Source organism: Chaetodon trifascialis, chromosome 19 (genome assembly GCF_039877785.1).
Source record: "Chaetodon trifascialis isolate fChaTrf1 chromosome 19, fChaTrf1.hap1, whole genome shotgun sequence".
NCBI lineage: Eukaryota > Metazoa > Chordata > Actinopteri > Chaetodontiformes > Chaetodontidae > Chaetodon > Chaetodon trifascialis.
In genome coordinates this window covers 1,400,784-1,424,889 of record NC_092074.1, presented here as the reverse complement: position 1 = coordinate 1,424,889, position 24,106 = coordinate 1,400,784, and the positions used below count along the sequence as shown (strand labels likewise).

At 42.0% G+C, this 24,106-nt stretch overlaps 1 protein-coding gene across 1 annotated transcript in view; it reads left to right on the top strand.

Moving 5' to 3' along the window:
* cgrrf1 (cell growth regulator with ring finger domain 1) overlaps window positions 1-13,827 on the top strand; it is a 34,636-nt gene extending 20,809 nt beyond the window's left edge. Inside the window, exons 6-7 of the mRNA XM_070986876.1 lie at window positions 6,875-11,284; window positions 11,821-13,827. Of these exons, the coding sequence (XP_070842977.1) occupies window positions 6,875-7,186 (312 nt within the window). The 3' untranslated portion in view covers window positions 7,187-11,284; window positions 11,821-13,827. The remainder of the gene's footprint in view (window positions 1-6,874; window positions 11,285-11,820) is intronic.
* The last annotated feature ends 10,279 nt before the right edge of the window (window positions 13,828-24,106 follow it).

Below are 24,106 nucleotides of genomic sequence, written 5' to 3'. Positions count from 1 at the left end.
GTCAACTACTTGAGGTGTGGTGGCTTCTGTGTGTAGGCAGGCACGCACGCACACACACACACACACACACACACACACACACACACACAGCACACACACACAGAACCGCGACAGACACTTGGGAGCCATGTGAACCGGCACTCTTAAAAGAGCCGGAATTCCCATCATTATAACATAGACCTTATCAATCTTGGCGAAGTGGTGATCAGGCCCATCCAGACTTAATCCACACCCATCCATCTGTCACATTCTGCGTCCACCACTGCTCCAGACCTCTCTCAAGGTGTTCTGCTGGAGTTTCCGCTCCAGCCTTCTACTGTGTTTCTCCTTAGCCTCCTTGATTTTCAACTGCAGTTCCCCTTGTATTGTTTTTACCTCCTCCCTGTTACCAGCTCTGAAAGCCAATTTCTTCTCATCGAGGATGACTTTGATGTCCTTTGTTACCCACGGCTTGTTATTTGGACAACAATGGACAGTCCTGGCTGGGACAGTGGAGTCACACAGAAAGTGATATAGTCCGTGATGCACTCTGTGAGCCCATCAATGTCCTCCCTATGCGGCTCACACAGTGCCTGCCAGTCTGTCACCTCAAAACAGCCCTGCAGTGTCTCATATGTCTCCTCTGACCATCTCCTCACTGTCCTTGTGGTCGCAGGCTGACTGTTCACCAGAGGCACATAACAGGGATTGAGGTGCACAAGGTTGTGGTCTGACCTACCCAGAGGGGGGAGGGGGGAGCACCTGTATGCATCCTTAGCATTAGCATACAACAAGTCCAGGGCTCTCTCCTCTCTTGTAGGACAGCTCACATACTGAGTGAAGCTGGGCAGTGTTGTTGCCATGGTAATGTGGTTGAAGTCACCCGAGATAGCAATGAATGAGCTCGGGTGTTGAGTTTGCAGACAGGCTACGGTGGAGTGAATGACGTCAGATGCCAACGTCGGGTTGGCAGAGGGGTGGATGTACACATCTACGATAATGGCATGTGAAAACTCCCTGGGCAAATAATATGGCCTGAGCACAACAGCCAACAGTTCAATGTCTGGGCAACAGATCCATTCCTTGATGGTAATGTGACCAGAATTACGCCATTGGTTGTTGACTAGAATGGCAAACCCCCCTCCTCCTATGCTTACCGCTCTCGGTGCGATCCCGATCGTCCCGAACAGTCTGAAAGCCACTGATGGTATGTTCTGGTGCAGCCATGTCTCTGTAAAACGCATCCGACTGCACTCCTGGTACTCCCTCTGACTCTTGGCGAGTGCGTTTAGCTCATCTGCCTTATGATGAGCGGGGGCGATTCGGCTTATATCTCCTCTTCTCCATAAACCTCCGTTGTCTCGACCCAGCTCTTTTCCTCCGCTGTTTCTGTCTGAGTTTTCCTCCAGATTTCAGTGGTGATCTCTGATGTTCTGGATGATAAGCCAGCCGGCCTCAGCGCAATCAGCTGATCTCTGGGGTAAACAATGCGGCCATGAAGTCGCTGCGCATCAGTGCTGTGTCCCAGTCAAAGTAGCAATTCCGTAGCGTCCCAGTGAGAGTAGCGATTCCGTAGCCAATGTAAATGTTAAGTGTAGAGACAGTGTCTGCCTCCCGGACAATGACTGGAAGATGGTTCCACAGGAGAGGAGCTTGATAGCTAAATGCTCTGGCTCCTGTTCTTCTTTTGGAGACTTCAGGAACCATAAGTTAGCCTGCAATTTGGGAACACAGTGTTCTTGTTAGGTAATAAGGTACTATGAGCTCTTTAATATAAGATGGTGCCTGACCATTTATGGATTTGTAAGTAAGGATAAGGATTTTAAATTCTATTGAAAATTTTACAGGGAGCCAATGCAGAGTGGCTAATATAGAAATAGATAGATATAAATAAATAAATAGAAATATGATCCCTCTTCCTCAGTTTTTTCAGAACATGTGCTACAGCATTCTGGAGTTACTAGTTTTTCTGCATCAGTTTTAGACAGGATGTGCCTGATTTTTGCAATGTTACATAGGTCAAGAAAGGCAGTCCTTGAAATTTGTTTTATGTGAGAGTGAAAGGACATGTCCTGATCAAAGATAACTCCCAAATTCTTTACAGTGGTGCTGGGGGCCAGTGCAATGCCATCCATAACTGCTAAGTCATCAGAAAGTGAGTTTCTAAGGTGTTTAGGGCCTAGTACTATAACTTCAGTTTTGTCCAAGTTTAGCATCAGAAAATTGCAGGTCATCCAGGTCTTTATGTCCTGAAGACATGCTTGTAGTCTAGTTAACTGATTGGTTTCTTCTGGCTTCAATGATAAATGTAGCTGGGTATCATCTGCATAGCAATGAAATTTTATTGAGTATTTCCTGATAATGTCTCCTAAAGAAAGCATATATTAGGTTCATAGAACTGGTCCAAGCAGAACCCTGTGAAACCCGTAGCTGACTTAAGCGAACCCAGAGGAGTCACCATTAATGTATAACTGAGAGCAACCAGCTTAGCACAGTTCCCTTAATGCCAATGAAGTGTTCCAGTCTCTGCAATAGGATACCATGGCCAATGGTGTTGATTGCAGCACTAAGATCTAATAAGACTACTACAGAGACAAGTCCTTTATCTGATGCAATTAGAAGGTCATTTGTAACTTTAACCAGTGCTGTCTCTATAGAGTGCTATGCTATGATGCACTCTAAATCCTGATTGGAAATCCTCAAATAAACTATTGTTGTGTAGAAAGTCGCACAGCTGATTAGCAACTGCTTTCTCGGAAGTTGGATATCGGTCTATAGTTGGCTAAAACCCCTGGATCAAAAGAAGCCTTTTTAAGTAGAGGTTTTATTACAGCTACTTTAAAGGACTGTGGTACGAAGCCCGTTGATAAAGGCAGATTGATCATGTCTAATAAGGAAGAGCCAATTAAAGTTAAAGCTTTTTTAAGCAGCTTAGTTGGGATGAAGTCTAGAATACAGGTTCATGAATTGATGACGAAATTATTGAAATTAGTTGGTGAAGAAGGTGAAAAAAAAAAGACAGGTAAAACATAGTCTAAAACTGCGACAGGTTTAGTAACAGATTCTACGGTACCTGATAACGGCAGGAGGTGATGCATTCTGTCTCTAACCGTAACAATTTTATCATTAAAGAAGCTCATGAAGTCATTACTGTTCAGAGCTAAAGGAATACATGGTTCAACTAAATTATGGCTCTCTGTCAGCCTGGCTACAGTGCTAAAGATAAACTTGGGATTGTTCTTATTTTTCTCTATTAGTGCAGAGTAATAGACTGCCCTAGCACTGCGGAGGGCTTGTATATTTTAAGACTGTCTTGCCAGGCAAACCGAAATTCTTCCAAATTGGTAGAATGCCATTTCCTCTCTATTTTTCATAAAGTTTGCTTTAATTTGCAGAGTCGAGTGTCATATGCAATGAACCTGTAGCACTATCAACCAGGTTGACCAGGAGGGACTAAGGTTAGCATAGGAGTCCTCTGTTGCATTGAGAAATGGCATTGAATTAAAAGTTGATGGGCTCATATCCTTAAATTTAGCTACAGCACTATCAGACAGGTGGAGGAAAACGCCGTACTAAGGCTGTCTTTATCAACGTCGACATGTACATTAAAGTCACCTCCAATAATTACTTTATCTGTTTTAGGGACTAAACCTGATAACAACTCAGAGAACTCAGATATTAATTTGGAATAAGGACCAAGAGAGCAGTACACTAACAAAAAAAACTGGCTGTACTGTTTCCATTTTTTAATGCGAAAGAGTAAGAACAAGGCTTTCAAATGAGTTATAGTTGAGTTTAGGTTTTGGGTTGATTAAAAGGCTTGAGTCAAAAATGGCTGCAACTCCATCTCCTCGGCCGCTGCCTCGAGGAATGTGAGTATTAATATGGCTCAGAGGAGTAGCTTCATTTAGGCTCACATACTCTTCATGACACAGCCAGGTTTCAGTGAGACAAAATAAATCAATATTATGGTCTGATAATAACTCATTTACTAAAACAGCTTTAGAGAACAGAGATCAGATGTTAAGGAGTCCACAATTAATTCTCCTATCTTCTTGTACTATTGCAGTGGTTGTTTTAATTTTTATTCCATTTTTATGTTTAACTCCTCTGTACTTTTGGTTTGCTTAATTTACGTGGTTGGGGGGCGGACACAGTCTCTATGGAGTGTTGGGTGGGTAACTGTTCTAATAGAAGCGCAGAAAAGTGTATAGGACTGCAGCTCTGCCTCCTGGTCTCAACTCTGAGTTGTCACGGGTTTGGTTCATAAATAAAATCGGTCAGATTTCTAGAGATGAGAGCTGCTCTGTCCAAACTGGGATGGATGCTGTCCCTCCTAATCAAACAAGGTCTTCGCGAGAAAGTCCGCCAATTATCTATGAAGCGTACACCATTTGCTGGACACCACCTCGACAGCCAGCAATTGAATGATGACAGTGTCATCACTGGTCAGATTTGGCAGGGGTCCAGAGAAAACTAAGGAGTCAGACATTGTCTTTGCGTATGTACACACCAATTCCACACTAATTTTAGTGACCTCCAATTGGCATAAATGGGTGTCATTACCGCCGACATGAATTTATTCAAAATTCAAGGCACAATTAACCAGCATGGCTACCGCAGCATTCTGTAGCGACATGCCATCCCATCTGGTTTGCACTTAGTGGGACCATCATCACAGGACAGTGACCCCTAACACACTTCCAGGCTATGTAAGGGCTATTTAACCAAGAAAGAGAGTGATAGAGTGCTGCGTCAGATGACCTGGCCTCCAAAATCACCTGACCTAAACCAAATTGAGATGGTTTGGGATGAGTTGGACTGCAGAGTGAAGGCAAAGCAGCCAACACCTCTGGGAACTCCTTCAATACTGTTGGAAAACTATTCCAGGTGACTACCTCATGAAGCTGCCAAGAGAATGCCAAGAGTGTGCAAAGCTGCCATCAAAGCAAATGGTGGCTACTTTGAAGAATCTAAAATACAAAACATATTCTGGTTTGTTTAACACTTTTTTCTTTACTACATAATTCCATATGGTTTCCTTCATAGTTTGGATGTCTTCAATATTAATGTACAATGAAGAAGAAAATAAATAAAACCATTGAATGAGAAGGTGTGTCGAAACTTTTGACTGGTACTGTACGTAATTAGTCCATTTACAATTTACATATAAGAGGCATTATAGTGCTGTGATTTTGTAAGGTTCATGTAGTGCTGTTGATGCAGGATGACCATCGCCAAAACTGCCCAGTGTCAGTCTGTAAATTTTGTGTTTAGAGCTCTTGGTTTGTTTTTAAAAAGCCCTCATGAACAGATAAGTAAAAGGCTGGACCAAATGAACCAAACTACAGGTATAAAAACAGCTATTATGGACAGGAGGAACAATTATAAAGCAGCCGATAATCATTTTATGTACTTATGGACATGTCAGTATTGAATTAAGATAAACTTAGAACAAGCAAACAAATAAAAACTCTAAAAACTGAACATCCACATGGACAAATTGCCCAACAGACTGCTGTTATTGTCTCAAGGGGAAGTTTGGTAAGAAGGAAAAACTCAGTAGGCCTCTTACAGTGGACATTTTAACATAACTGAAATCATTGTAGTAGTAATCGTTGTAATCATTGTAACAACTTTTTATTTTATTTAATTAAATAACTGAAAACAGTTAAACTAACATTCTTTCATTATCGCCACCAATTGTCACTCTCAGGTCACATGAGAGAGGTAAGCAGTCCTGCTGCCCAAACCATGTGACCTCGCAAGGCAGCTGGATTGCTTATTGCCAAGAAATTCAACTCAACTCAACTCAGCTCAACTCAACTCAACTCAACTCAACTTTACTTATAACTTTATTTATAACTATACTTTAAAAAACAACCACAGCTGTGACAAAGTGCTGCACATAGGAACATAAATAAATAAAATAAAGAAACCTAAAATATAAGACAAACAATAAAAACAATAGACACAATAAAACAGGAGCAAGGTCTCAAGCTTGGTCGAAAGCCAAGGAATAAATGGAATAAAAGGAATATGTGTTTTAAGACGAGTTTTAAAAATGGACAATGAGGGGGCCTGTCTAATGCACAAAAGCTGCCTTTCATATATACTCCAGACACTGTCCGCAGAATTAGGTCCAGCCATTTTCCAGAGTTAACCTTTCACACATGTAGCACATTTGAATACGTGAGACACATTCTCACTTTAGGCAAGGGGTAGAGGGAGTAGACTCAGTAATGATGACTTTCTTTGCTTTTATGTCAATGCTACATGTATTTGAACATATCCACAATATCAATGAAAGAGTGGAAAGCAATATACAGGCAAGTAGAAAAGAGTACAAAGCAAATACATCTTATCAGCACACCCACTCGCTCACTGTGTAGCAGGGTAGCAGTGCATACGCTATGATTGACAGCGTGTAAATATGGCTTAAGGGATAGCTCCCACTATGGAAACGGTATTCCGAAATCTCTACCAGTGAACATGTTTCTACCATCACACAGTGTATACATACTGCCCAACCCTCGATCCTACATTTCCAATCATTCAACTGAGATTCTTTTTTTAGACTCTGTCTGATAAACAGTCACGTGTTTCTCCAAACCTCCAGTTTACAATACAGGTTTTCTGTTCTAAATGTGTAGCTTCCAAATGTGACCTGAGACAACTTTGATGACATTCCTGTGACAGTACTATGGTAATGAGTGGTAATTCTTGTGAACCGTGAACTGATCTTGATGTGTAAAATTAGTGATGATGTCCACATTCCATTTAGAATCCTTGTATTGCCAATTCTGACAAACTAGGGGGCCAAAATGGAATGGAGCCATTGTAAGCATATTGCAAGTATCTGCTATGAGAACAACATGCCAACTGTCTCCTGCAGCCTCTCTTCATGTCAGCTGACAGTGTGGGGGCGTGTGGGCCTCCTGACTCAGAGCAGAGTGCCCAACTGGAAACCAGCGACAAGGCCCGCAGAGTGGAGCAGAGTCCGTTGCTGGAGGAGGAGGACTGGTCAGAGGGGAGGGGCAGAGATTGTGTGGTCTGTCAGAATGCAGCAGTGAATAGGGTGTTGCTGCCCTGCAGACACACCTGTGTGTGTGACAGCTGTGTGTCACACTTTCAGCACTGCCCCATCTGCAGGGCCTTCGTCCTGGAGTCCTTCACCCTTACACAGGGACCAGCGACAGAGCAATGACCCCTTAATGAACCAGTGAATGTAATTTAAGAAATGGTATGGAGCAAGACTGCTTAATGAATGAGGTATAGGGAGTAATATCAGCAGAGATATCATTTAATTTGATTCACTGGTCTGTTAGGCTGTCCACACATGGTCATTGGCAGAATCTTTGCTTTGACATGAGTCATGTACTGTTACCCAGATACATTCTACCGACTAACTGTATACATTATACACTAAATACCTACATATTAATTGTATAGAGTATGCATTCATTTCCTTTGTGGTTTCATTTTGGGACAATATTGAACATTACCACCATACACAAAGTGTCTGTTAGTCTACATAGTGACAGAACAGAGCGGCAATTGATGCACAACACCCAGGGATAACTGCTTGGGTGTTGTGCAGCACTTAGATTTTAACTCATATTTCTGCCTTAAAATGAATATTATTTCAACATTAACTGTTTGCTGATGGCCTTTCATGAGTAATGTCATGTAAAAATAACATAAGCATAAAGTGTTTGTTTACAGCATGAATGTAACTACTCTCATTCACATGGTAAATAATGTACATGATGATGTATGAGTGCTAAGCAGTTTTCAGCATTGACCATTGACACGTACTGCAAAAACTGGAAAACAGTTAACCAATTTTTCAGTCATGGAAAACACATGAAAAATAAGAGAAAAAGTAAAATGTCCTGGAAAATTATTCCAACATTGTCCTAATTCCCTGTAGCTGAGAATGAACCACAAAGTTATCTCTCAGAGCTATCTAAAATAGATACCTTATGTTCAGGATCATATGCAGTCACCCATTCATTCATACAATGGTAACTAGGCTGTTTGGGGTTCATCATCTTGCCCAAGGATACTTCAACACATAGATCGCTGAGGCCGGGGATCGAACCACCAGCCTTCTGATAAATGGACAACTGCTCTACCTCCTGAGCCCCGTAGTAGGCTGCTGTGTGTGTTATTGATGTTCATGCAGCAATGGTTAATATTATTCGTAAGAAAAAAGGGATGAGCTTAGACATTAATAATTATAATGATATTTTTTTTTTTTACATATCTCTTACCGAGCATAGAGCACAGAAGAGAGCAGCAGCAGAATCTCTTGCAAATTATGAAAACAAGGCAAGAAATTTAACAAAGAAAAAAACACCAAGGGGAGACACAAGTAAAAGTAAAAGTGGTGACATTAAAATATTGAAAGTTTATGCCAGTATACTGTTTTAAGTCAGGCTTCCACACAGAGGAACATATTAGTTTGTAGTGTTATCCCTGTCTGCCATACCAGCTTGATCATCACTGAAAACATCCTGGAAAAGTCCCTGAAAATGATCTCAATAAAAGAGTGAGCAGCATGCATGTACAACCTGACAGCTGGCACTTGTCATAACCAGTTTTATTCAGACATAATGGACCAGAAAATGTTTAATGGTTTAAATTAAGTGGAGAAAGCATTCCTTACAGGTCACTCTTCCTTTGAAACTCATCACAGTTCACAAATTAGTTTTAAAGCATCAGCAGAAACATAAGAGCTGTAACAATTGCTTCTATGGTTACAGCTGTGCTACAGAGTAGCCACAAACACAGAAACTTAAATTCACAGAAACACATGGGCTATTTAATGCAATACAACACTGCTTCAAAAAAGCTGGGATACTGTGTAAAATGTAAATATGTTGAAAAACACTGAAACCACTCAGTTGCATCCCCTCTTCTTTTAAAAAACAATTTTAAAAGTGGAATGTTTTCCCATTGTTGCTTGATATATGATTTCAGTCGCTCTCTGTTGTTGACAATGAAATCCTTTGCAATTTTACATTGAGAAACATATTTTTTAATTGTTCCATTATTTGCAAGCACAGTCTGTCGCAGAGTGGTGAACTCCTCCCCATCTTTACTCCAGAAAGTCTCAGCCTCTCTGGGATGCTCGTTTTATACCCATTCATGTGACTAACCTGCTGCTAGTTTACCAAATTAATTGTGAGATGTTCAACCAGGTGTTTTCTTTTAGCATTTCACAATTTTTCTTTGTGTTGTCACTGTCCCAGGTTTTTTTTTTTTTTCTTTAACGTGTTGCTGGCATCAAATTCTAAATGAGGATAGAATTTTCAAAAACACATTTTTAGTTTACAAATGAAATCACCAAATCACAACAGAAGTTGTCTCAGGACACTTTTCATATAGAGCAGGTATAGACCATATTCTTAATCTCTTGCAAATTCTGAAAAATCACTGAACTCTTTACAACCCATTCTAAATTCTAAATGTTTATCTGAGATTTCATAGCTATGGGCTGGATTTTATGCACTTGTAAGAAATGAGAATAGCTGAAACACCTGAATCCAATAATTGGTAAGGATTCCACTGACTTTTGGCCATATAGTGTATATTATGAGCTCGATGATACACAGAGGCTGCCATCATTGAATCCAGACACTAAACACAGAGCTATCAGCTTGTTGTGCCAAAAGAGAGAAACCTGCATGATATTCTTACTTTAATCCTTTGTGAAATTTGCCATGACACAGGTGATTAGCTCAAGATCATAGAGGAAGAAATGAAGTTTATGTTACATGAAAACCGACAGATACTACAACATGCAGATTATTAGTTTTAATAACTGCATTTTGTGATGTATTTGTTTTAGAATATGAAGGTTTGACCTCTTTAACAGGACCAGCGCACTATTGACAAGCCAGTCAGTTCCTAAATTTTAACCTGACTCTTTGTAAATGGTAGCTAATAACGATGAACTCTGAGGAAGATTAAAAAAGACAGTAAGTTAATTTGACATGCATGTGTTCATGTTTTTATGAGTGAGAAAACATCAGCAGCTGTGAGCTCTCAAGAAAAAAAGACACTGACTCATCAGCACATGGGTAATCACTGACTTGTGTTCAGTAAAGGGTGCCACTTTATACCAGTGTTTAGGATATGATGATCCATGTGGAGTTTTAAAGGCTTACAGAAATATGTCTGTTGTATTTAGGTTGTGTTTATTTTGAATTGTGATCCTAGTCCGACTTGTATGGGATATTGCATCGAGTCACTGGCCTGATTTTTACTTTTTTACATTTTTACCCTACCAGTAAGGCGGCACACATAGTTACCAGCATGTTTCTTCTGTCAAAGCATTTGTACTGTGGACACTGTGATCTCTAAGGCTAGTGAGTGATGCATTTAGTTTCAGTCTCAGCAAAGAAAAAGCAGGGAAACACCATGGACAGGTTCCTAGTCCATCATTAGGCTAACATGTACTGACTATTTACTATATACTACATGACTGTGTCTTCAGAACATCTGAATTCTCTATGAACCTGGGTCAAAATATAAACAATGTATATTCAAACAACTGTAGTAAGAACCCATAGCATATGGTATAATAATTCATTCAGTTTCAGAAGTTACCATTGTGGGCTGCATGGTGGCGCAGCAGGTAGTGCGCGTGCCTCACAGCAAGAAGGTTGCCGGTTCGATCCCCGGGTCAGGGGATTTCTGTGTGAAGTTTGCATGTTCTTCCCGTGCATGTGTGGGTTCTCTCCGGGTACTCCGGCTTCCTCCCACAGACCAAAAACATGCTCATTAAGTTAATTGATGACTCTAAATTGTCCGTAGGTGTGAATGTGTGTTTGTCCTAACATGTGGCCCTGCAATCGGCTGGCGACCGGTTCAGGGTGTACCCCGCCTCTTGCCCATTGTAGCTGGGATAGGCTCCAGCCCCCCGCAACCCCGAAAGGGATAGGGGGTATAGATAATGGATGGATGGAAGTTACCATTGTATGTTAGTTATATATTGATGTAACAGTGCATCGTTTATCATAATCTTTCATTGTTGGTGGTAAGTAAATGTAAAGGTGTAATGCATTTTCATGCATTCAAAAGAATCTGTGCTGTATCATAAGCAATTATTATACAAGATGCCAAAATGCAGAAAATTACAAATAAAAGTTGTCTACTTTAGGAATGTGACCTTAAGGTATGAAACCTCGATGATAAATTGGAAGTTTCAATGAGTGCACATAAATTTGGTACATAACATGGTTTGGATTGGACTCTTCAAATTGGTGTGTTGGAAAATTGACCACAAGTCAGACATGTCTCAGTTGGGTTTTAGCTATTTATTTGCAGAATGGGAATAGTAAAAGAGCTACAAATGGTACAGCGAAGTGGTGTCTATTTTTCTAGAAATAATCACAAAGAAACAAATGCATGCATGTCTGTAAAGTAATATTGGGCAGTATAACTAAGCTAGCCAGTTAGCTTGGCAATTAGCGAAGCTAATTTCCAAACAGGCTGGTTCCTTAAACGGGTCATACCGACATTAGAGCAATACAGTAACTGCGCTAAACATCGACTGGACAGTGCACCATCATGAAATACAGAGAGATAATCAAGTTATTGTTCAACATGATCCGTAGAGCAGTCATTTTTGAATTTACGTCATCTGTGAATTCGGCACTGGAACCGCCAACACAAACACCGTAGTAGAAGAGCAGAAACACTTCCGTAATTTCAAACTAGAGTTTCAAAATAACATAAAATTCTGAAGCTGAAGAAAATTTAATAGAACTTTGGGGGGTGGGAATCTAAAGAGACTCAGCACTTGTGAGACTTAGCAATTTTGGGGTGCAGGGGGCACTCCTGAGGACCTACTTTGGACTCTGTAGTAGCATCAGCTAACTGCTATGGACTGGTCCACTGGGGCAGTGTCATTTCGACTGCTGACAGGACACTTAGCAGAGGCCAGCTCTGTCCTAGGATGCCCCATTGACCTGGTGGAGGTGGTGAGAGACAGGAGAATATCATCGCTGTTTGAGAACATGTCCCACCCCTTGCAGGACACTCTGACATAACTGAGCTGCTCCCTCAGTCACATGCTGCTTCAACTGCAGTGTGGGAAGGAGAGATGCAGCAGGTCCTTCCTTTCTGCTGCTGCCAGACTTTATAATCAGCGCATCTCCCAATAGACTACAAACACCTAAACTGAAAATTCAATTCTGTAGAAGCTCAACAAATTTTGTAATGTCAGTCATGGGTAGACTGTGGTCACGGCATCCACACTACAGAGAAGCGATGTAGTTATATCTGTGTGTGTGTGTGTGTGTATATATATATACATGTGTATATATACAATTACAATCACAATTTGTCATTTGGTAGATGCTTTTATTCAAAGCGACATACATATGAGATTTTCATACATCACAAGCAAGGTTCTGGACAGAACAACAAGAGTAAGTGTCCTAACACAAATTTCTGGTCCAATTGGACATAGGTGCTACAGGGCAGTGCTACGAAGTAATGCATAGAGTGAATAGAGAGATGTGTTTTTTTTTTTTAAGAAAGAAGATGTTCAGTGAAGAGCTTGGTCTTTAGTCTTTTTATAAAGTTTGGGAGGGACTCTGCAGATCGAATAGAGTTTGATAACTCATTCCACCACTGGGGAACCACAGAAGAAAAGAGTCTAGCTAGATAGAAAGGGCCTTTTTGAGCTGGCAACACCAGTCGCCATTCCTGGGCAGAGCATAGTGAGCAGGAGGAACCATAAACCTGACTGAGGGAGTTCAGGTAGGTTGGAGCAGTTTTGGTGGCAATTTTGTAGGCAAGCATGCAAGATGTGGGCAGCAACTGGGAACCAGTGGAGGGATATAAACAGCAGGGTGACATGTACTCATTTGGATCATCTGCAAGGGTTTTAATGAGCATGCAGGGAGCCCTGCCAGTAAGGAATTACAATAGTCGAAGCATGATAGTACCAGCGCTTGTACTAGGAGTTGTGTTGCATACACAGACAGGTAGGGTCTGATCTTCCTTTTGTTGTACAGGGAAAATCGGCATGACCAAGCAACAGCTTAAAAAGTTAGTTGGTCATCAGTCATAACGCCCAAGTTTCTGGCAGATTTTGCGGTGAGCAAAAATCTGCGGAGAGTGAGCACAGTTGAGTCAAGCTGGATAGTGATCTATTGTTGTATAGAGGGACTGGCTGGGATGACAAGGAGCTCAGTCTTTGACAGGTTAAACTGAAGGTGGTGTTCTTGGATGACAAAAGTCTATCGCTGGTAATGCGAGAGGCAGCAGATGACGGGAGAGAAGCTCTGAAGATTTTAAGGGACTATTACCAAGGTAAAGGAAAGCCACGCATAATCAACCTTTTTACAGAACTGACATCACTTCAAAAGTCAGACAGTGAACATGTGACTGAATATGTGATCCGTGCTGAGACTGCAATCACAGCCTTGAGCAGTGGTGGCTGGTGAAAAAATTCTTGGTGGGGCTGGTGTGCCAACAGCCTAATCTAGCATAAGCGTTCAAATGAACAGTCAGAAAATGACAAGAGTTCCACAATAATAATTTAATTTCACAGTTTCAAAGAAAAAGTTACAATTTACAGCTGTATTAGACTTTATGCTATCAAATTCTATACAATACAATCAAGGGATAAATTCACAACAAGGGTATGATTTCAGCTGAATCTATACAAATCACCAGAGTGAGTGAGTGAGTGAGTGAGTGAGTGAGTGAGTGAGTGAGTGGAGGGGGGAAGTGTCTAAGGTGAGTGTGGGTTGAATTATTATATGAAGAGAGAATGAAACAGAACATTTCCTATTAAAACGTAACATATACAAAGAATTGAGAACCAAGTTCAAAAATTAAACAAAAAGATGATTTTAATACCATCTCTAATCAAGAAAAAATGCAACATTTACAGAAAGAAAACAGCATCAGTGCCAAAGAAGCAGCAAAATTTGTCATTGCATGTCACAGCCTGAGAGAAACAACAAAGCAGTCTCCACAACTATATTATTATTACATACAGTTTTTATCTACCTCTTCATTGTGCCTTCTTACAGCAATGCGGTGCCCATCATCTAGCTGCGTTGCTATGCTAATCTTTCTGAACACAGCTAGCTTTACGCAGTTTTCCATGTGAACTTTGGATCTCTTATGCTTCTTGATCCGTTTGGAGAGGTGCTTTAAGTCAGTTAGTCCAGTCTTTGTCCAAGTCGAATCACATTTGAAACTTCTGAAGAGGATACAGCAGAAAAATGCATAGGCTGCACCACAACCTGCCAGCCACGTCTTACGGTTGAACCAGCCCCGACAAAAACTCTGTTTATCTTTCTCCTTGGTTTGCTGGTAAATGTTGATTTCAGGCTTGTCGGGTCCCAGCTCCTTAACGAGAAGTTTTTCCTCCGTCGTCCATCTTGCAAAAGGGTACATTAATAATGATTTGACCGAATTTAGTGGAAGTTACTCTTGACCTCCAGTTCTTACCGCCATTGCCATCATCTCTCTTCCTCGTCAGTGTATTTTTTTTCCCTCGTAGGACAGAGTCTGGAGTCGCACTACGAAAAAAATCGCTGGCTCCTCACGTAGTTCTAGCGATCCTAAACCTTCACGGAATTTGGCAATGTTGATAGGCCAATTATTCATGATTTTTCCCTAGCAACCATAACCGGATTGGCTATTTAGCTGCAAGTCAAGGCGCTTTGCCAAGCGCCCCATGAGACAATGATACACTGTCTGTCAGTGGAAATTCACTGTTTAATGAGTGCCAGTTGGTGGAAATGTTGTTTAAATGGTTTAAAGTGTGTGTAGGGACACACACACACACACACACACACACACACACACACACACACACACACACACACACACACACGCTATTAAGTAAAACTGACATTGATTAAAAAAAATGCAAAAAATATCATTCCCCTCCACATCTGGTGGGGCGGAGCCCCAGCGCCCCCTATGGGCCAGCCGCTGCTGGCCTTGAGAAATGTTGATGAAATGTTAAATGACGGACCGCTATGGTTCTGAAGGGGCTGCCTGAGTCCTTCAAACCATTTGCAGTCTATATTACACAGCGTGATGAGAAAACAAACAAAGCTACGCAGCTACGAGGGCACAGAGAAGATGCGGGCTGCAGCAACAGATGACAACGTGATGAAGGTGCACGTGCAGCAGCAGAGTTGGAGACCCGCGCCAGTGCAGGTGACCGGGGAGCAAAGAGGGCAGCAGCGGACCTGGCATGCTTCCAATACTGAGTCCGAGTCTACGTTTACACGTAGCAGGGTATTTTGGAAAACAGATATTTTGGCCCCTCCGTTTTCAAAAATAACATTGTGCATAATGATGGGACACATGATTCGAGCCGTCCAGCGTCTGTCGAGTAAAAGTGGGTGTGACAGATGAAGCCCCGATTTGAGGCTTGTATGGTTCTTGTGGAAATCACGTAACCGATGACAAACGAGGCCTCGGTTTGTGTGGGTGACGTAACTGTCTTATTCCGAGTATCGCTTCCGTATAAAGTGCGTTCAAAACGCACGTGTCTGTGGCTATGTCCCAATTCAGGGGCTGCATCCTTCGGAGGACCCTTCCTACGCGGCCCACGGAGGACCCGGCCCACGGAGGACGCAGAGGCTCCTCCGTCGGCCGCATCAACCATCGGTAAATGGGACGGTCTAGCCTTTGGAGCATTTCCTGATTGCGTCACGACGTCATAACTTCTTCCCTCCTAACCCGGGAAAAACACACGTACGGAGACAAAAATTAAACAGACGACAAACAACACAACAGAAACATAACCGACAGACGACAGAACCATAACAGACAGACAACGAATGTAGTTAGAGGTTTTGCGACACCGGCGGCTTGTTTATCTCCGGCTGGTAGAGCGCCGTGGGGAGGTAACATTAACCTGCTATTTTAACCCATATTAATGTTCATACATTACCCGTTAATAAACGATACCGTTTAGTGACAAACGCTTGCCATATAAACTATGGACTGACATATATGTCATTTAACCATGAGTCTTGATACTTCTGTATGCTGTAATTTTAATGATATGTTTTCAAGATCTGAAAAGTGCTTGAGTTGAATAGTTAAATGTGTACGAACCCTGTAAATAACCCTGACTTCATTCAATAGCCTATTAAAATGTTGTTATTAAACATCAATAATGAAGCATTATTGGTCTAAGCTTTAACATTCACTAGAGTTGCCGTATCAACTAAAATTCAGTTGCTCTTGTTTAATCCTCCTGTTCTTACCCTCCCTTCTCCATCCAGGCAAGGGCGAGTTACTGCTGCATAAACATCAGTGTTCCTGTTCTGCCATTATTTTTCAACGATCAAGCCACCAGACGAGATTTTAGGATGAGCAGAGTCCCTGGCAGTGCTGCTGGAGCTTCTCCACCAGAAAGGCAATGCGGATGGGGTGCCACAATAGAGACCTTGATCTGTCTCTTCTGGCTGGCGAGTGGGACATCCTCCAGTTGTGGTGGCAAGGGTGTTTGGGATGCCTCGCTCCACTGCATCGTCCATCGAGTTACTGAGGAGGTGGTGGCCATTCGCCACAGGGTCATCTACCTCCCCAAGACCACAGACGACCTGGCGGCAGTAACTCAGGGGTTTGCAGAGCTGGCAAGACACAGAGCTTTTCGAAAAGCTGCTGGAGCAATCAACGGCTGCCGTCGACAGGATCGCTTGGAGGATCAAGCCTCCCAGCGGTCCTGATGGTCACTGTGATGGTCAACAGGAAACTGTTTGCTTCAATAATCTTGCAGCACCACCAGGGACTCCTGCTCAGCCTCAACTGTATATATGTTCTCTGTAAATCTGCAAATCTCTGTAAATAGTCATTTCTGCTGATCTTTTGTAAATAGTTGTACATTTTAAGAATGCCCGATTGTTTTTTTTAACAATAGCGACCAACAGCACCAGCAGCACCATTATTATTGTTATTGTCGTTATTATATCGAACAATAATTTTGTCTGTTAACATAACAGAAAATATGGTTTGCATGTCATTTTGTGAGCAAGGAGCAGAGGGTGGAGTTTATTAAATTCCGTGGTCAAAACGACCACCTGTTTACAGGAGCCAAAAAAACGGCCACACTTGGATGGAGGTAACTGTTGAGGCATAAATGAATTGCCCATTTGTTCTCTATACTGTATTTGTATGTGAAAGTTACATAAAGGAAAAAATATAATCTTTGGATCACATCAAATGAATGTTGTTTTTGGGTGGGGGTGGGAATTTTATGTGTGTCCTGATGTCACTTTTTGTGAATCTGTACATATCTGTGATAATGTGATCTTGTGTGTTTACCTTTTGTCATGCTTCACTAATGTTTAGAACAATCCTGCAGAAAATGGGATTGACAAAAAATGATTGACAGGTGCTGATGGTTTTTTTATGTTTTTTTTTCCTGTTTGATTACGTTCTGTGTTGTTAGATTTCAATTGTTAATTAAAAATATTGTGTTCTAAATTAAAATCTTATGACCTCGTTACATTATCTATTCCATTTCTTATTTACAATATAAGTAGACTTTTGAACTACTTTTCAGTGACAACACAAAGAGTTTATTTTTTTGTGATATTTACAGATATCTACAAAGATGCAATATGAATATTTCTAACTATTTACAAGTGGGCATTCTTAAAATGTACAACTATTTACAAAAGATCAGCAGAAATGACTATTTACAGAGATTTGCAGATTGACAGAGAACATATAGTTGAGGCTTAGCAGGAGTCCCTGGTGGTGCTGCTGGACTGGATGGGATGCGACATGGAAGACCTTGGAGTCTTCTGGCTGTGAGTGGGACATCATCTGGGGGGTGGGGGATGCATGTCTCCACTGTCCACCACATCGTCCATCATTGGGGTTTGCAGGGCTGATGCAATCGACAGCTGCCATGTTACTAAAAATGTTTAAAGAGAGGCAAGAATAAAAACACAAATTACTTCAACAAACTCAACTGTTTATAAAACACTTTGAATAGGAATAGCTTCAAAATTAATGTACTTGCCCTCGAAAGGTAGTCATGGTCAAGGATACCCTCCTCCAGGGCAGACACCTCAGTAGACAGCTGGTCCCGCCAGGGAGCACCACTGGCTGCCTCCAACCCAATCTCCCCCTCATCCTCTGGCATGTCGTCCTGCTCTTCATCCTCTGGGACCATGATGTCACCAGCACCCAGACAGATGTTGTGCAGGACGGCACATGCTGTTATGACCCGTAGAAAAAAGATACATTGAATGTAATTAAAATTAAATTTTAATTAACTTAATTTACTGCTGCTCACCATTTAACAATAATAAAAATTCTGTTGTGTAATGACATACCTGAAGTACAAAGGCACACTCTATGATGGAGCGTGCCCTGGAATGATGGCTGTTAAAGCGCTGGGCTCACACACCTTGCACCGGCCGCTTGTAGGGAGTGATGAGGGGGAGTGGATGTTGGAGGCATGGGTACCCGCCGTCTGCCAAGATGAAGTGCCCTGGAAGAGGATAGATGCCACGCCTGTACAGTGGGCTGTGCCAGAGTACTCTGGAGTCATGCACCGACCCCGGCCAGCCCACATACGCATCAATGAAGTGGCCCTTATGGTCACAAACGGCCTGCAAGATTATTGAGGCAAACAGTTTTCTGTTCCAATAACAGTGACCATCAGGACCGCTTGGAGGCTTGATCCTCACATGGCAGCCGTCGATTGCTCCAGCAGCTTTTCGAAAAGCTCTGTGTCTAGCCAGCCCTGCAAACCCCTGAGTTACTGCTGCCAGGTCTTCTGCAGTCTTGGGGAGGTAGATGACCCTGTGGCGAATGGCCACCACCTCCTCAGTAACTCGATGGACGAGGCGGTGAACAGTGGAGCGAGGCATCCCAAACACCCTTGCCACCAAAACTGGAGGATGTCCCACTCGCCAGCCAGAAGAGGAAGACCAAGGTCTCTATTGTGGCACCCCATCCGTGTTGCCTTTCCTGGTGGAGAAGTTCCAGCAGCACTGCCAGGGACTCTCTGCTCAGCCAAAAGTCTTGCCTGGTGTCATGATGGTTAGGAAAAAACTTGTAGAATGGGAACACCGAGGTTAAGGCTGCAGTACATTGGCCTTGCTTTGATGGAGAAAGGAGGGTAAGAACAAGAGGATTAAACAAGGGCAATTGAATTGTAGTTGATACGACAACTCTAGTGAATGTTAAAGCTTAGACCAATAATGCTTAATTTCTCCATCTATTACACTTTGGCTTCTCAATATCGGTCTGATGTTTAATAACACAACATTTTAATAGGCTATTGAATTAAGTCAGGGTTATTTACAGGGTTTGTACACATTTAACTATTCAATTCAAGCACTTTTCAGGTCTTGAAAACATAGCATTAAAATTACAGCATACAGAAGTATCAAGACTTATGGTTAAATGACATATATGTCAGTCCATAGTTTATATGGCAAGTGTTTGTCACTAAACAGTATTGTTTCTTAAGGGGTATATTAATTACCACGAACTATGCTAGCTATGTACATTAATATGGGTTAAAATAGCAGGTTAATGTTACCTCCCCACGGCGCTCTCCCAGCCGGAGATAAACGTGCTGCCGGTGTTGCCGGAGCCGCCTTTCCTCTTCCTCCAACAAAAGATATATTAAAAAAACAAAATCAACTTCTGGCTCCATGGTCGTCTGTCTGTCGTCTGTTAAATGTTTGTCTCCGTACATGTGTTTTTCCCGGGTTCGGAAGGACAAAGTTATGATGTCGGTTTCTTTAAAATATTGTTGGTTTCTTTGTAGATAAAAGAGCTTGGTCTGTACCAGCTCTATATGGAAAGTGTCCTGAGACAACTTCTGTTGTGATTTGGCGCTATACAAATAAAATTGAATTGAATTGAATTGAATTGAATGTCGTGACGCAATCAGGAAACGCTCCGAAGGCTAGACCGTCCCATTTACCGATAGTTGATGCGGCCGACAGAGGATCCTCTGAAGCCGTGGCCTCCGGAGACCATGTAGGCTGGGTCCTCAGAAGGATGCAGCCGCTGAATTGGGACACAGCTCTTATTACATGTTGTTACATGTTGCATGTTGTGTTAAACACCGTTTAACCCTGTTTACACGCTAACACATTGTAGTATTCTGAGCATGTCTGTAAATACTGTGTATTGGAATGACGTAAGCAAGGTGCGCCAAAGCAACAGTGTGTAGAAGAAACAAACATACGCGGAGAATAAAGTTGGAGGCACATGTTCGCGCCAGTGAGACCGACATAAAACTATTTTGTTTATTTAGACAACTGTCAATAACAAGAGAACAATACACACATAACCAGTGTTTTCAGAAATCTGCACTTTGGTCGGAGTTTTTAAAAATACTTTAAAAAAACTCTGCGTGTAAACAAGAGGCCAAACTGCATGAAAACATATACGTTTTCCCAAAGTGTAAACGTAGCCCAAGACGATGCACGCAAAGTGTCTGATCGTTCTGATCCACAGAGACAGTACGAAATTCAACATTTACAGTACAGGCCAAAAGTTTGGACACACCTTCTCATTCAATGCGTTTTCTTTATTTTCATGACTATTTACATTGTGGATTCTCACTGAAGGCATCAAAACTATGAATGAACACATGTGGAGTTATGTACTTAACAAAAAAAGGTGAAATAACTGAAAACATGTTTTATAATCTAGTTTCTTCAAAATAGCCACCCTTTGCTGATTACTGCTTTGCACACACTTGGAATTCTCTCGATGACCTTCAAGAGGTAGTCACCTGAAATGGTTTTCACTTCACAGGTGTGCCTTATCAGGGTTAATTAGTGGAATTTCTTGCTTTATCAATGGGGTTGGGACCATCAGTTGTGTTGTGCAGAAGTCAGGATAATACACAGCCAACATTGGACAACTGTTAAAATTCATATTATGGCAAGAACCAATCAGCTGACTAAAGAAAAACGATTGGCCATCATTACTTTAAGAAATGAAGGCCAGTCAGTCCGGAAAATTGCAAAAAATTTAAATGTGTCCCCAGGTGGAGTCGCAAAAACCATCAAGCACCAAGCACTACAACGAAACTGGCACACATGAGGACCGACCCAGGAAAGGAACACCAAGAGTCACCTTTGCTTCTAAGGATAAGTTCATCCAAGTCACCAATCACAGAAATCCCTCAGAAATCGCAAATTAACAGCAGCTCAGATCAGAGACCAGATGAATGCCACACAGAGTTCTAGCAGCAGACCCATCTCTAGAACAACTGTTAAGAGGAGACTGTGCGAATCAGGCCTTCATGGTCAAATAGCTGCTAGGAAACCACTGCTACAGAAAGGCAACAAGCAGAAGAGATTTGTTTGGGCCAAGGAACACAAGGAATGGACATTAGACCAGTGGAAATCTGTGCTTTGGTCTGATGAGTCCAAATTTGAGATCTTTGGTTCCAACCGCCGTGTCTTTGTGAGACGCAGAAAAGGTGAACGGATGGATTCCACATGCCTGGTTCCCACTGTGAAGCATGGAGGAGAAGGTGTGATGCTGTGGGGGTGTTTTGCTGGTGACACTGTTGGGGATTTATTCAAAATTGAAGGCACACTGAACCAGCATGGCTACCACAGCATCCTGCAGCAACATGCCATCCCATCCAGTTTGCGTTTAGTTGGACGATCATTTATTTTTCAACAGGACAATGACCCCAAACACACCTCCAGGCTGTGTAAGGGCTATTTGACCAAGAAGGAGAGTGATGGAGTGCTGCGGCAGATGACCTGGCCTCCACGGTCACCGGGCCTGAACCCAATTGAGATGGTTTGGGGTGAGCTGGACCGCAGAGTGAAGGCAAAGGGGTCAACAAGTGCTAAACACCTCTGGGAACTCCTTCAAGACTGTTGGAAAACCATTTCAGGTTGAAGCTCATCGAGAGAATGCCAAGAGTGTGCAAAGCAGTAATCAGAGCAAAGGGTGGCTATTTTGAAGAAACTAGAATATAAAATATGTTTTCAGTTATTTCACCTTTTTTTGTTAAGTACATAACTTCAATTCAATTCAATTTTATTTGTATAGCACCAAATCACAACAGAAGTTGTCTCAGGACACTTTCCATATAGAGCTGGTACAGACCAAGCTCTTTTATCTACAAAGAAACCAACAATTCCCCCATGAGCAAGCACTTGGCGACAGTGGCGAGGAAAAACTTCACATGTGTTCATTCATACTTTTGATGCCTTCAGTGAGAATCTACAATGTAAATAGTCATGAAAATAAAGAAAACGCATTGAATGAGAAGGTGTGTCCAAACTTTTCGCCTGTACTGTATGTACATGACAGATTATATTATTTGCACACAGTAAATAATGATGATGATGAATATGATGACCAATGCAGGGGGATGTTTTGATATGCAGATTCTGGGGCACTGCAACTATGATGACATTCAGAGGTTACAAAGTGTTGTTGATGGCATGAAAATTAAAGGTCCAACAACCAAACCTCCACATTGTGAAGTGTGCACTCTGGGGAAATTTTTCCAAACCATAAACAGAAACCCTGATGCGTCCAGAGATGGTCACAAATATGCACTTTCATTCACTGATGCCTTTTCCAGTACAGAATAAAAGTGACACAGTACTAGCTACAGAGAAGTTTCTAGCTGACACAGCCCCATACAGCAAGGTCAAGTATTTCAGATCTGAAAATGGTACTGAATACATAGGAAAAGGTTACCAGGCTGTACTCATGAAACATGGGATTAGACATGTGATATCAGCACCTTACTCTCCTCACCAGAATGGCACAGCTGAGTGCAATTGGCGCACACTTTTGATATGGCATGGTGCATGTTGATTGAAAGTAGTCCGCCAAAACAACTGTGGACTTATGCAGTCCAGACTGCTGCTGTGGTGACATCCTAACCTGTCTAGAATGCAGAGGTTTGGGTTAGAGTGTTTTGCTTACAAACAAGACAAAAGAAAACTAGATCAAAGGTGTGAAAATTGATCAGGTATGACAAAAACAGTCCAGCATACATTGTCTACCATCCTGATACTAAGAAAGTGCAGAAGCGCAGGGTGGTAAAATTTGTGGCTAAAACAGGTGTAAGGCAGCAGACACAGACTAATTTAACACCTGTAGATGACTTTGTACAGTACAAGTCCGAAAGTCCAGATCAACATGTCCCACTAGAACACATGCCTGAAGTGAGCCACAAGCTTGAAGTGAGCTGCCACCAACCACAGCCAGTAGAGGTCAAGTGTGAGCCTGAGCCTAGGTGTTACCCTTCTAGAGAGAGAAGGATGCCAGACAGATACACAGATTGCAGAATGTCTAAATATGTGTCTGTTTCATTCACAGAAGCTGTAACCTCAGATAAATCAAGAGAGTGGGTCAGTGCAATGGATGAGGAAATGCATTCACTTAGAGAGAACAACACATTTACCCTAACCAGCTTACCCAAGGGTAAGAAAGCAATGGGGGGTAGATGGGTGTATGCTATTAAAAACAATCTTGATGGATCTGATAAATACAAGGCACAGTATGTTGCTCAGGGATACAGTCAAAAGATGGGTGTAGATCATGAGGAAACTTTCTCCTGTAGCTAACTTGACTAGTAACAGAGTGCTGATGCAGAAAATAGAAAATTTGATTTTGCACCAAACGGATGTAAAAGCAGCCTACTTAAATGCACCAATAGACTGTGAGATTTGCATGGAACAGCCAGAGGGGTACGAGGTGAAATCTCACACAAATGAAAAGTTGGTGTGTAAGCTAGACAGGTCACTGTATGGGCTAGAATAATTGGGCAGGAATTGGAACAAGGTTTTGCATGACTATCTAACCCAGTGTTTCTCAATTCTGGTCCTCGGGCCACACTTGCTTGTTTTAGATGTTTCCTGCTCCAACACACCTGATTGAAATGAGTGGCTTGTTATCAGGCCACTGCAGAACTTGATGATGATCCTAACATTTGAATCGGGTGTGGCAGAAGAGGGAAACATCTAAAACATGCAGGGCAGTGGGGTCCGAGGACTGAATTGAGAAACACTGATCTAACCCAAAAGTTTGTACAGAACCAGGCTGACCACTGTTTTACACAAGGGAAACAGAACATGATAAGGTGATCATGGTTATTTGGATT